The sequence below is a fragment of the Oncorhynchus tshawytscha genome, linkage group LG34, assembly GCF_018296145.1.
Source record: "Oncorhynchus tshawytscha isolate Ot180627B linkage group LG34, Otsh_v2.0, whole genome shotgun sequence".
Taxonomy (NCBI): domain Eukaryota; kingdom Metazoa; phylum Chordata; class Actinopteri; order Salmoniformes; family Salmonidae; genus Oncorhynchus; species Oncorhynchus tshawytscha.
Window position 1 is genome coordinate 13,561,929 of NC_056462.1, and position 13,751 is coordinate 13,575,679.

The window sequence follows — 13,751 nt, forward strand, 5'->3', positions numbered from 1 at the left end:
AGCAATTCAATTAGAGGGAGTGTTTTTCTGTATTTGTTTGAACCTAGTTAAAACGTTCAACTGTTTTATTTAGCTCTGTGGCTTTTTCCATTCTATAGCATACAGGTGTACGCTTGTGTTCATTCAGAAGGAGAATAATAAAGATTCTGTACTCTCTCTATCACACACACACACACACACACACACACACACACACGCTCTCAGTCTCACTGCAGAATTAGATGTTTATTCACGTTTCTCCAAAAGTCACATTTCAAAGTGTTTTTGACACCCCGGGTTGACTCCTGCTCAGTATCGTTCTGTTTCTCCAAACATCTCATTTTGAAGTGTTTGACACCAGGATAGGAATAGGAATCATCAGTAGAGGGGATATGATTTCGCTTTCTAGCATCTTCACTGGAATGTGGCGCAATAGTCTTGAGCCATTGCAGTCCTAAAGGGCCTGTCTCAGTCCCTATCAGCCAAGACCCAGCAGTGGACCCAGGGACTGTAATGTGGCAACACCGCTCATTGGTGCTCCGTCATAATCTATCCTAAGCAGACACTATTCAGGGCCCATTACTGTAAGTTCTGCTGGAACTTTCCTGGACCCGTGGAGTTCCAGAGAGAGGTGTCATCTTAGTGGGAGATGTGAGAAGCTTTGTCCCTGTGGTAGTTGGGTGAGCGATGACCCGTCAAAGCTGACACACGAAGGGATGGAGGGAGCAGCTGGACGATGTTACAGGCCAACGCCAAGAGGCTCCTAGGTGGTAAGACAAGAATGTTTAAATGGGACGAGGGAGGAAGAGGCTAGACACTGAAAGACAAAGGGGGACAGAGGAGCGAGGGAGAGAGAGTGTAGACGTCAGGGGAGGGAGGGAGAGGAGATGTTCGACAAAGGGAGACATGGGGACCTCCTCTCCCAGGTTTGACTACTTTGGGGGAACCACAGACAAGGGAGGGGAGGACGTCTGTGGGATCATGGAGTACAACTCATCTCATCTATATTCTGGGTTCGTCTCACTAAGTGCACCAGGCAGGGGTTGTGTTCTGTTCATATGCAGCAGCAGGAGCAGCAGAGCCAACCCACCGCACCCTGTGAGTTATGGAGAATACACACACCCTTAGCAGGGCTTAATGGCAAACTACCGTGTGAACTGGTTTACTGCTCAGTTCCCTTTGAGTGCTGCTAATATGTGACACGAATGCAAAGACACGCACGCACACACACACAAACACACACACACACAAAAGGCATCTGTTTCTGACAGTTGTGCCTTAATGGAATTCGTGGAGGTTGTGTTTGCAATAAAGCAAAAATTATTAGCATAGACAGTTTTACAATGAGGGCAAACCTGAATGACAACAAAAATCTGCATCAATATAAAACATTTAAAATGCTATGTTCTCCAGGTGTTGGAGAACACCAATACTGTGGGTCTTCTCACACCGTAACTTTACGGCTTATTTACGGTTGACCTGCCTGTCAACATGATTGTGACCTATTCAATCCTAAGAAAAACGGTACACTGAACGAATGCACCTCCAGGCCTGGTTCGAGCTGTTCCACACTCCATCAACTTACTGTTTCTCTACACCATGGCACAGCTCAAACTGTGTTAAACAGTTTTTCATAAATGTCTCCTCAAAATGGCACTGGGGAGTGTGCCTTCAAAACCCAGGTAGACTAGAGAGCTAGCTACGGGGACTTGGAGAACAGAGCTCAGATCAAAAATGAAGAAAAGTGAAAAAGAAAAGCATTTATGAAATCTAAAGGTCCTGGTAGTCAGTGACTCATGCAGAGGCCTTCACATTTAGAGCGTCAGCTTTGGAAGTTATGGAATCCTTCACCAACGTCAACAGCTCAACAGCACTGAACACAAACAGACGTACTGACCGACGCATCTTGGCATTTTCATCAAAACAACAGTCAAGTCCTTCTCGGTATCTTTCAATTCCGTTCTATATAAACCGCGGTTCCTTTATTCCTTTCTCTTCCCAAAGCCTGTGAGGCAGTATCGCTCCACTTGTGACCCTGTACCGCGCAGGATGGACCCCATTGAGGCGAAACAAAGCCATCTGATTCACTTCCCCAGGTTAACCAACCTGATCCCAGATCATAGCAGCTTGCATAGTCAAGCAGTTGACTATGCAGCACTAACAGATCTGGGAGCAGGCTACAGGTTAATCAACTTCTCTTGTTGACTTCAACTAGTACATAAAACAGAGAGAAGGGGCTCCTCCTAGTGGTAGAATTGAAGACCTGCAACTTCACTCAGATGACAAACGAGGTATCGAAATAGTCAGCCTCTTCCATAGCAACAGTCCCCACATAGCAACAACTTCCTTGAATAAAAAAAGTGCTATTATAGCCTTGATCTCGCTTTCAAAAGAGACAGCTCTTTGTAGCCATCATCCTTGGGCACAGAATTGAATTTGATCCAGTTGTTATGTGAACGACCTTGCGTGGTATACAGCACAGCCAGCATTTCAATGGTGCCCTATGCCGACCTGATATTTAGAACATGGTGATTCCAATCTATAGTCACCGTAGTCTCTCTATACTCCATTTTGTTTTTGATGGATTTTAATCCACAGTAGCTATAAAGACAGAGGGTCTTATCGATCAATCCAAACTCATCTACATAACAGTGGCAAAGACAGAATATATAAGGGTAAAGTTAGAGAGATAGGTATTCTCCAAAATATAAAAATGAGGCACACCTTCAAAGCACTCCTGTCCACATTAGCATTTCAGTCAGAGAATTCTCTTCCTCCGCTCCACTATGGACTTTTTACCCCATTTCCACACTGGGATGTTTATGATGAATGCAGGCCTATGATGAATCCCTTCAAAGCCAGAGGCAGAAATAATCTCGGGGGGGTAGCCTCGGATGGTGAGCCCATGGTGTCCAAATGGTCGGTTGAGGGACGGTTGATTTAAACACCCCTGCTTCTGGCTGTCACTACCGGCCCAGCAGGGAGCTAGCTGAGAATTCTGTGTATTGATACCTGGTGGAAATCAGTGACGGGATGAAACAGGCTCCTAAAAAGGACTGCATGGTGGAACGACTCTATTGCCAGCTTGTCTGGTACATACATACTCAGTATATATTAAGAGGAAAAACATCAGGTGGGACGAAAATGCGGTAGAATATCATCAGGGATCACAAACAAGCAGACTACTGTCCATTTTCACTGACAGTAAGCATCACCTTTGAATACAGTACAGGTATATGCTGGCTTCTAGAAACGGATAAGTGTGCTAGGATGCAATTATGCAACTAGTGGCAATCTATTGCCTGTGGACTTGGAACAGTTTGATGCCACATTGGTCTGATGTAATATTGCATCTTGAAAGTGATGCACCCACCCCTTCCCTCCGAGGGACCAATGTTCCACCACAGGCACAGCCCACAGAGAAGAGTCTGTCAGAGATCCTTATGACAAGGGAAGGCAACTGCCATCTTGTTGTCAAGTTTCCCCAAAACATCCCAGCGTTTATTACTGCAGTTGGTTTCATTTCAATTAGCATCAACCAACAGTTAGCTGCATACCTTCCTGTCTGTCAAAGAGTCTCTGGTAGCCTTGAAGTGTAGCAGTCCCAGTATTGCAGACATACAGTGCATTCGGAAAGTGGCCCAGCCAGAGCCTGGACTTGAACCCGAACGACAATCTCTGGAGAGACCTGAAAATATCTGTGTAGCGACGCTCCCCATCCAACCTGACAGAGCTTGAGAGGATCTGCAGAGAAGAATGGGAGAAACTCCCAAATACAGGTGTCAAGCTTGTAGCGTCATATTCAAGAAGACTCAAGGCTGTGATCACTGCCAAAGGTGATTCAACAAAGTACTGAGTAAAGGGTCTGAATACTTGGAAATGTGAATATTGTAAATATTTCTGTTTATTATTTTAAATATATTTGCAAACATTTCTAAAAACAGTTTTTGCTTTGACATTATGGGGTATTGTGTGTATAAAACAATTGAATCCATTTTAGAATAAGGTTGTAAGGTAACATAATGTGGAAAAAGTCAAGGGGTCTGAATACTTTAGGAATGAACCGTAACGGCCCAGATGACAAGCTCTCATGGGATGAATGTATGACGAAATATCTGTCCGACGGTCAAAATCAATCGTTACCATCATCAGCCTCATCAATCACCATCATCGTCATCATCATCGTCCTGACCTTGCAAAGGCAGGGGGACTAAGAACAAAGTAACCTACATAACATATTTGTTCAATAGAAACTCTTCAGTAAAACATCAGTAGTTTGTGTGTGTGTACTCACACACTTGCGTCACATCAGTGAACAAAACACTACACGACCGTGGCTTTTTGAATTACCTGACATTCTGATACAATTTCCTGATGGAAAACTGAATCACTTCTACGGTATAGCATCAATATCCCGACATTTGCGGGGGAGAAAACGTCAGGTAATTTTAAGCAGAGCATTGGTGTCAGCTTTCTAAAAAGTAAGAGGGAAAAAAATATCTGGCGGCTTTGACATTTTCAGCGAGCGGGAATCAAAGAGGTGATAAAGATATTGTTTACTCCCAAATGGCACCCTATTCCCTTTATAGTGCATTACTACCCCCCATGAGGCTCTGGTCAGAAGTAGTGCACTTCTATAGAGTATAGGGAATAGGGTGCCATCTGGGATGCACAGTGTCTGTCAGAGCCAAACAAACAGAGGAGAGGAAAAGAGAGGAGAGAAAATCACTGTCTGGCCATTAACAGGGTGAGTGGCATGAGAAATCGCTCTGTGTGCATCTCTGGCTGGGCGATGTGCATCCTGGAGCCTGTTTGGGCGATGCGATGTGCATCTTGGCTGTCACCTGGGCACCCCTGCTGAGAAGGATCTGACAGACGAGATAAGGAGAGCAATGTGGGTGTTTATACAAATGGTAGGCATTCCTCACATCCAATTGTACAGAAGGTTGTGTAGGTTGGTGCTACGTAGGTCTGGAAAGCCTATCTGCTTCAGCCCTGTGTACATATGGCATCACATCAAAGCCTGCATTGCATTAAAAAAAAAACATGTTAAAATGTATGGAGGAAGTCATAATAATGGGGAAAGTCAAGACTTCAGTAAAAATCCCAAGCCAGACTTCAAATGAAATCACATTTTATTCACATGCGCCGAATACAACAGGTGTAGACCTCACTGTGAAATGCTTACTTATTGTATCCCTTAACCAACAATGCTTTAACAAGTTAAGAAGAAAAATGTGTTAAGTAAAAAAATTGATATGTAAAAAGAAAAAATAAGATAAAAGTAACAAATAATTAAACAGCAGCAGTAAAATAACAATAGCGAGGCTATATACCAGTACAGAGTCAATGTGCAGGAGCACCGGTTAATCGAGGTAATATGTACATGTAGGTAGAGCTAAAGTGACCTTGCATAGATAATAAACAGAGAGTAGCAGCAGCGTAAAAGAGGGGTCTGTGTATGCCTTGGATGAGCTGTTCAGGAGTCTTATGGCTTGGGGGTAGAAGCTGTTGAGAAGCCTTTTGGACCTAGACACGGCAATCTCTGGTGCCGCTTGCCGTGCGGTAGCAGAGAGAACCGTCTATGACTAGGGTGGCTGGAGTCTTTGACCATTTTTAGAGCCTTCCTCTGACGCCGCCTTGGGACTTGGGAAATAAGTGTGATGAATAGCAAAAAGATGCATTGCAGAGCCTACTTTTGCCTGAGTCAGAGCTGCATTGTCATTCAGCTGGGGTATTAGTTATAGCTTCAGGAAAGGGCTATAGAAATATTCATTTGCTCCTCATGATTACTCACTCAAACCCAATGCTTTGGGGGTTATGAGGAAACAACACAAGGAAACCACAGTCAGTATACCAAATCACAACTATTTCACGGTTTTAGAAATGTAGGCAAGAAGAGCTCTCCAAAACCTCGTCTCAGACAGAGAACGTCTCGTGCTCTGTCACTGTGGCTGCGGGTAAAGACCCAAACTCCCCAACTCTCAGAGAAATAACAGGTACCACAAAGCGGAGCTATAGGGGAGAGCGGGGGAAGTTGAGTCAAAGGGGTACGTTGAGAAACCCGTGTTTCTAGGAAACCATACACAAAATTAATAAATTGACCTAAAAGGTCATCCTTTCGTGGAGTCAATGAAAGAAGAAACCACATGGGAAAAGTGGTAAGCAAGTTAGGTCTAAAAAGTCAAATGAATTTACTGTGTTAGAAACTGCAGGTTCTGTTCTACCTGATAATTAATTGCACATGCCTGGTGTCTCAGGTCTAAATCAGTCCCTGATTAGAGGGTAAGAATAATAATAAGCAGTGGAACTGGCTCCGAGGTCCAGAGTTGAGTTTGTTAGAGGTTTCATGACACTTATCTAAACCAAAGTAGATCATTCTAAGATTGTTCTATACATCAGTTGGGGTCTCTATAAGCTTCAATATGAGGTCCTAAACCTAGCATGAAAGTGCATCCTTGTAGCTGTGTGTCACGCCAAGTCCACACAAACAGATCTGGGTCCAGGCTGTATTTTCACTTATGGACTCTCCTATTTCTGAAGTTTATAACACTTCTTAAGTGCAACTGCTCTAAACAAATTGTGTTTATATTGAAACGGTCCGTGCTAGGTTAGGGTAGGGTTAAGGGGTAGGGACTTCCCAAGGATCCCAAATAGCAGTGACCATATTGAAACCATGGCACTCTGTGTGAATGCTGCAAATGTTGATTTGCTGCACCATAGCATACCCCATAGCCTGAGGTAAACTTTCCTGAGATACAATGCACAATTTATTATCATTTTCTAGCATGGTGTGAGCCTATAGCAGCATAACTCCTGGGCCTGGCTGACACATTCTTGGTTTGCTAGTACTATTCAATTTGTGTGGAAATGTCCCAGGCAGGTAGCAGGGTGGAATCAATCTCTCACAGCCGAAGGGGTGGGTTGTCTCTCGTGAATCTGGAAGTAATGTTCCTTCGACCACATTGCTTCCTTCATTGCTATTCAGTATGGCTGCTAGGGGAGAGTGGGATTAAATGGGTGGCACAAGCAGTCAAAGGTACTGCATCGCAGTCCCTGGTTCGAATCCAGGCTGTATCACATCCAGCCGTGATTAGGAGTCCCATAGGGCGGCGCACAATTGTCCCAGCGTCGTCCGGGTTTGGCCAGGGTAGGCTGTCATTCTAAATAAGAAATTGTTCTTAACTGACTTGCCTAGTTAAATAAAAGGTTAAATGTAAAACAAAAAATAATATTCATCACTCTGTCAAGGGAAAAAGAGTTTGCCACAGGAGTCGCTAGTGCACGATGGGACAAGGACATCCCTGCTGGCCAAACCCTCCCCTAACCCGGACGATGCTGGGCCAATTGTGCGCTGCCCCATGGGTCTCCCGGTCACGAAACCAGAATCTCTAGTGGCACAGCTAGCACTGCGATACAATGTCTTATACCACTGCACCACTCGGGAGGCCCCTAACAAAGATACAGTGCCTTGCGAAAGTATTCGGCCCCCTTGAACTTTGCGACCTTTTGCCACATTTCAGGCTTCAAACAAAGATATAAAACTGTATTTTTTTTGTGAAGAATCAACAACAAGTGGGACACAATCATGAAGTTGAACGACATTTATTGGATATTTCAAACTTTTTTAACAAATCAAAAACTGAAAAATTGGGCGTGCAAAATTATTCAGCCCCTTTACTTTCAGTGCAGCAAACTCTCTCCAGAAGTTCAGTGAGGATCTCTGAATGATCCAATGTTGACCTAAATGACTAATGATGATAAATACAATCCACCTGTGTGTAATCTCCGTATAAATGCACCAAATAAAGTCTCCGTATAAATGCACCTGCACTGTGATAGTCTCAGAGGTCCGTTAAAAGCGCAGAGAGCATCATGAAGAACAAGGAACACACCAGGCAGGTCCGAGATACTGTTGTGAAGAAGTTTAAAGCCGGATTTGGATACAAAAAGATTTCCCAAGCTTTAAACATCCCAAGGAGCACTGTGCAAGCGATAATATTGAAATGGAAGGAGTATCAGACCACTGCAAATCTACCAAGACCTGGCCGTCCCTCTAAACATTCAGCTCATACAAGGAGAAGACTGATCAGAGATGCAGCCAAGAGGCCCATGATCACTCTGGATGAACTGCAGAGATCTACAGCTGAGGTGGGAGACTCTGTCCATAGGACAACAATCAGTCGTATATTGCACAAATCTGGCCTTTATGGAAGAGTGGCAAGAAGAAAGCCATTTCTTAAAGATATCCATAAAAAGTGTTGTTTAAAGTTTGCCACAAGCCACCTGGGAGACACACCAAACATGTGGAAGAAGGTGCTCTGGTGAGATGAAACCAAAATTGAACTTTTTGGCAACAATGCAAAATGTTATGTTTGGCGTAAAAGCAACACAGCTCATCACCCTGAACACAACATCCCCACTGTCAAACGTGGTGGTGGCAGCATCATGGTTTGGGCCTGCTTTTCTTCAGCAGGGACAGGGAAGATGGTTAAAATTGATGGGAAGATGGATGGAGCCAAATACAGGACCATTCTGGAAGAAAACCTGATGGAGTCTGCAAAAGACCTGAGACTGGGACGGAGATTTGTCTTCCAACAAGACAATGATCCAAAACATAAAGCAAAATCTACAATGGAATGGTTAAAAAAATAAACATATCCAGGTGTTAGAATGGCCAAGTCAAAGTCCAGACCTGAATCCAATCGAGAATCTGTGGAAAGAACTGAAAACTGCTGTTCACAAATGCTCTCCATCCAACCTCACTGAGCTCGAGCTGTTTTGCAAGGAGGAATGGGAAAAAATTTCAGTGTCTCGATGTGCAAAACTGATAGAGACATACCCCAAGCGACTTACAGCTGTAATCGCAGCAAAAGGTGGCGCTACAAAGTATTAACTTAAGGGGGCTGAATAATTTTGCACGCCCAATTTTTCAGTTTTTGATTTGTTAAAAAAGTTTGAAATATCCAATAAATGTCGTTCCACTTCATGATTGTGTCCCACTTGTTGTTGATTCTTCACAAAACAATAGTTTTATATCTTTATGTTTGAAGCCTGAAATGTGGCAAAAGGTCGCAAAGTTCAAGGGGGCCGAATACTTTCGCAAGGCACTGTATCTACATATATTTCAGGATGTCCATGGAAATAATCAGAATTCACGTAAATATAGCTTGTCCAAAAAAAGTGGTGTCTTGGCACAATTTACCCTGGGTATGTGGTAAGTTGAGCTGAGGGACAGGGTAAGTTAAACCACCTTCAAATTTCTGTACTGAATGAAATATTACTACTAAAACATGTCTATATTTCCCAAACACAATTCAAAACAATTGCTTTTTGTCTTCAAATCATTTTTCAAACTTTTAACATATGCCAGGCCCAGTTGTTACCTCAACACATAATTTTGCTCAATTTACCACATGGTCATTGGCTCAACTTACCCCAAGGCAAACATGTTGACTATATTAGCCCACACAGCTACAAGGATAGTAGTTGGCAAAACGGCAGAAACAAATCAGGGACCAGGCTAGTCAAACTAGGGTTGCCCTAAATGTATTCATATCCTGAGCAAATACAGTCAATTATCAGTGTTGATGGTACAATGTGAAATGTCAGGAAAATAGTACAAAATTATTTATTTCAGCTTTTATTTCTTTCATCACATTCCCAGTGGGTCAGAAGTTTACATACACTCAATTAGTATTTGGTTGTATTGCTTTCAAATTGTTTAACTTGCGTCAAACGTTCTGGGTATCCTTCCACAAGCTTCCCACAATAAGTTGGGTGAATTTTGGCCCATTCCTCCTGACAGAGCTGTTGTAACCGAGTCAGGTTTGTAGGCTTCCTTGCTCACACATGCTTTTTCAGTTCTTCCCACAAGTTTTCTATAGGATTGAGGTCAGGGCTTTGTGATGGCCACTCCAATACCTTGACTTTGTTGTCCTTAAGCCATTTTGCCACAACTTTGGAAGTATTCTTGAGGTCATTGTCCATTTTAGAAGACCCATTTACGACCAAGCGTTAACTTCCTGACTGATGTCTTGAGATGTTGCTTCAATATATCCACATACTTTTCCTGCCTCATGATGCCATCTATTTTGTGAAGTGCACCAGTCCCTCCAGCAAAGCACCCCCACAACATGATACACCAAAGTACTTTCATCTCTAGAAGACAGAACATGTCTCCTTCCTGAGAGGTATGACGGCTGCTTGGTCCAGTGATGTTTATACTTGTGTACTATTGTTTGTACAGATGAACGTGGTACCTTCAGGCATTTGGAAATTGCTCCCAAGGATGAACCAGACTTGTGGAGGTCTTGATACAGTGAATTATAAGTGAAATAATCTGTCTGTAAACAATTGTTGTAAAAATGACTTTTGTCCTGCACAAAGTAGATGTCCTAACCGACTTGCTGAAACTATAGTTTGTTAACAAGAAATTTGTGGAGTGTTTGAAAAACTACTTTTAATGACTCCAACCTAAGTGTATGTAAACTTCCAAATTCAACTGTATATACAAAAGTATAAATTAGTGGATTTGGTTATTTCAGCCACACCTGTTGTGGCCTGTGGGACCGCCGAGGGCTAAAGCGTGTAGTGTGTAACAATCATCTGTCCTCGGTTGCAACACTCACTACCGAGTTCCAAACTGCCTCTAGAAGCAATGTCAGCACAATAACTGTTCGTTGGGAGCTTCATGAAATGGGTTTCCATGGCTGAGCAGCCGCACACAAGCCTAAGATCACGATGCGCAATGCCAAGCATCGGCTGGAGTGGCGTAAAGCTCGCCGCCATTGGACTCTGGAGAAGTGGAAACGCGTTCTCTGGAGTGATGAATCACGCTTCACATTCTGGCAGTCCGACGGGCGAATCTGGGTTCGCCGGATGCCAGGAGAATGCTACCTGCTCCAATGCATAGTGCCAACGGTAAAGTTTGGTGGAGTAGGAATAATGGTCTGGGGCTGTTTCCCAAGGTTCGGGTTAGGCCCCTTAGTTCCAGTGAAGGGAAATCTTAACACTACAGCATACAATGACATTCTTGACGATTCTGTGCTTCCAACTTTGTGGCAACAGTTTGGAGAAGGCCCTTTGTTTCAGCATGAAAATGGCCCTGTGCACAAAGTGAGGTCCATACAGAAATGGTTCGTCGAGATCGGTGTGGAAGAACTTGACTGGCCTGCACAGAGCCCTGACCTCAACCCCATCAAACACCTTTGGTATGAATTGGAACACCGACTGCGAGCCAGGCCCAACATCAGTGCATGACCTCACCAATGCTTTTGTGGCTGAATTTAAGCAAGTCCCCGCAGCAATGTTTCAACCTCAAGTGGATGTTATAGAGGCTGTTATAGCAGCAAGGGTGGGACCAACTCCATATTAATGCCCATGATTTTGGAATGAGATGTTCGATAGGCAGGTGTATCTCAGGTTTTGAGGGAGCGTGTAATTGGCATGCTGACTGCAGGAATATCCACCAGAGTTGTTGCTAGATAGAGAAATTAACATTAAACTACCATAAGCCACCTCAAGTCATTTTAGAGAATTTGGCAGTATGTCCAACCAGCCTCACAACTGCAGACCACGTATATGGTGTTGTGTGGGCAAGCGGTGTGCTGATGTCATTGTGAACAGAGCGCCCCATGGTGGTGGTGTGGTTATGGAATGTGCAGGCATAAGCTACAATGAACACAATTGCATTTGATCTATGGAAATGTGAATGCAGATAGCGTGACAAGATCCTGAGGCCCATTGTCGTGCCATTCATCTGCCGCCACCACCTCATGTTTCATCATGATAATGCACAGCCCCATATCTCAAGGACCTGTACACAATTCCTGGAAGCTGAAAACATCCCAGTTCGTCCATGGCCTGCATGCTCACCCACTGAGCATGTTTTGGATGCTCTGGATAGACATGTACGACAGTATCCAGCAACTTCGCAAATCCATTGAAGAGTGGGACAACAATACACAGACCATAATCAACAGCCTAATCAACTCTATGTGAAGGAGATGTGTTGCACTTTTTGAGGCAAATGGTTTTTACGCCAGATACGGAGTACGCATCCCTACCCTTTAAAAAAAAAGTATCTGTGACCAATAGATGCATATCTGTATTCCCAGTCATGTGAAATCCATAGATTAAAGCCTAATTTATTTATTTCAATCAACTAATATCCTCATATGAATTGCAACTCAGTAACATCTTTGAAATTGTTGCATTTTTCAGTATACTTGTAGCTCATTAAACCATTGGATGTGTCCAAATATACATTGGCTAGCCTACATATTGGATCACTAACCATAGGCCTGGGGCCATGAAACACTACTGTTTAACAGACTGCTTATCAAAATGAACTGCTACAAGAGTAACTCACTAATTACCCTCATCTCCCATAGTAGCGTTGTGTGCGTGTGCTAATCTCCCCATTTCCCTTTGTAGCTCATTTCCCAGTGAAGTAAATAAGGCAATAGTGATTAAATCTGATTGATTTAAATGCATTACAGAGTCAATATACATAAATTACATAGCATCTGCAGGACAGCAAGTATAGTTGAAGGCACTTTTACTTTTGGGCAGAAGATTCTATCAGTCACACACATGCATTGAATTTAAAGCAACAAAAGAACATTCCATCGATCATTGACAACTATATGGATTTAAGAGATTTAAATGTAGTTACTCATACTATGAAAAATAAAATGGACTTCTTACAATTTGACATTGGGGAACAGTTAAAACGACAAAAGCATCAGGTCAGTCAAAAGATGAACACCCATATAGTTAAAGAAAAACACTGGATTTAAAACGCACTTTATAAAACTAAAAGCAGCTAAGGGCAGTTTGACCAACTATTGAGATACAGTAGTGCCCTAAATAAAAGATTGTATAAACATTATCCATTGCCATTAACTGAAGTTGAACAGTATTTTTCAGTTCTCGTCTACTTTGTAAATGCAGGGGTGTGTTCATTGCGCCATTTGGGCATGGCAGCATGCACTCGCTCAGTCCTTGTATTCGGTGTACTTTTTAGATGAGCCATGCACCTTGCTGGCTGGGTACTTCAGCCTATTTAGGGCCATTTTGCGCAGCACTGCTTGGGGTAAATCGATATGACATTTCTCGGCCAACTCAACTAGGTAGATGAGGACGTCGCTGAGTTCATGTGCCAGGTGCTCGCGCTCGGAGTCGGTCCAGCCGGGAAGTCCTTCAGTCACCTCGCCACGCCACTGGAAAAGCTCAGATACCTCGCCCACTTCTCCGACCATAGCTAGCAGGAGGTTGCGGGGTTGGTGGAACTGGTTCCAGTCTCGCTCGTCAGTAAATTCCGCTTGCATCCGTCGTATGTCATCGATGGTAGGTTCGGCAGTGAAAGAGAACGTATCAGATGGGGTTCTTCTCTTAGTTCCATTTTGCTTGGCAGCGTGGATGTCTGCCTCGCCGTTTTCACAGGCTATTTTTGACTTGCTAGGAGTGCCATTGATGTGTTTAGCTTCAGATAGGGCCACCGTCTCTCCGTTCAGTCCATGCACTCCATCGCCGTTCATTGTCATTGCTTTGTCAATTTTACACCAAACTATTGCACGGATCAACACTTAATTCGCTGTAAACAACCAACCTCGACAACAATCTGGGTAAAACTCCCGCCACAAAAACGCTGCTCTTGTAGCCGGAAGGTGTAACATAAATCGCCGGAAATTCGAAATATGGGTTGCATGAAATGTGTTACATTGTGGGGTGTTGAGTTTTCTTAAATGCACGTGCCCTCGGATTTT

At 43.5% G+C, this 13,751-nt stretch overlaps 1 protein-coding gene across 1 annotated transcript; it reads right to left on the bottom strand.

The window, feature by feature from the left end:
* Positions 1–12,524: 12,524 nt before the first annotated feature.
* LOC112261303 (dCTP pyrophosphatase 1-like) lies at positions 12,525–13,686 on the bottom strand. The gene has a single exon (XM_042312126.1). The coding sequence runs from the start codon at positions 13,527–13,529 to the stop codon at positions 12,981–12,983; it is 549 nt and encodes a 182-aa protein (XP_042168060.1). The 5' UTR covers positions 13,530–13,686; the 3' UTR covers positions 12,525–12,980.
* Positions 13,687–13,751: the final 65 nt, after the last annotated feature.

What these genes read in the sequence shown, in the direction of transcription:
- LOC112261303 (XM_042312126.1), bottom strand. Translation starts at nt 13,529, where the DNA reads ATGACAATGAACGGCGATGGAGTGCATGGACTGAACGGAGAGACGGTG.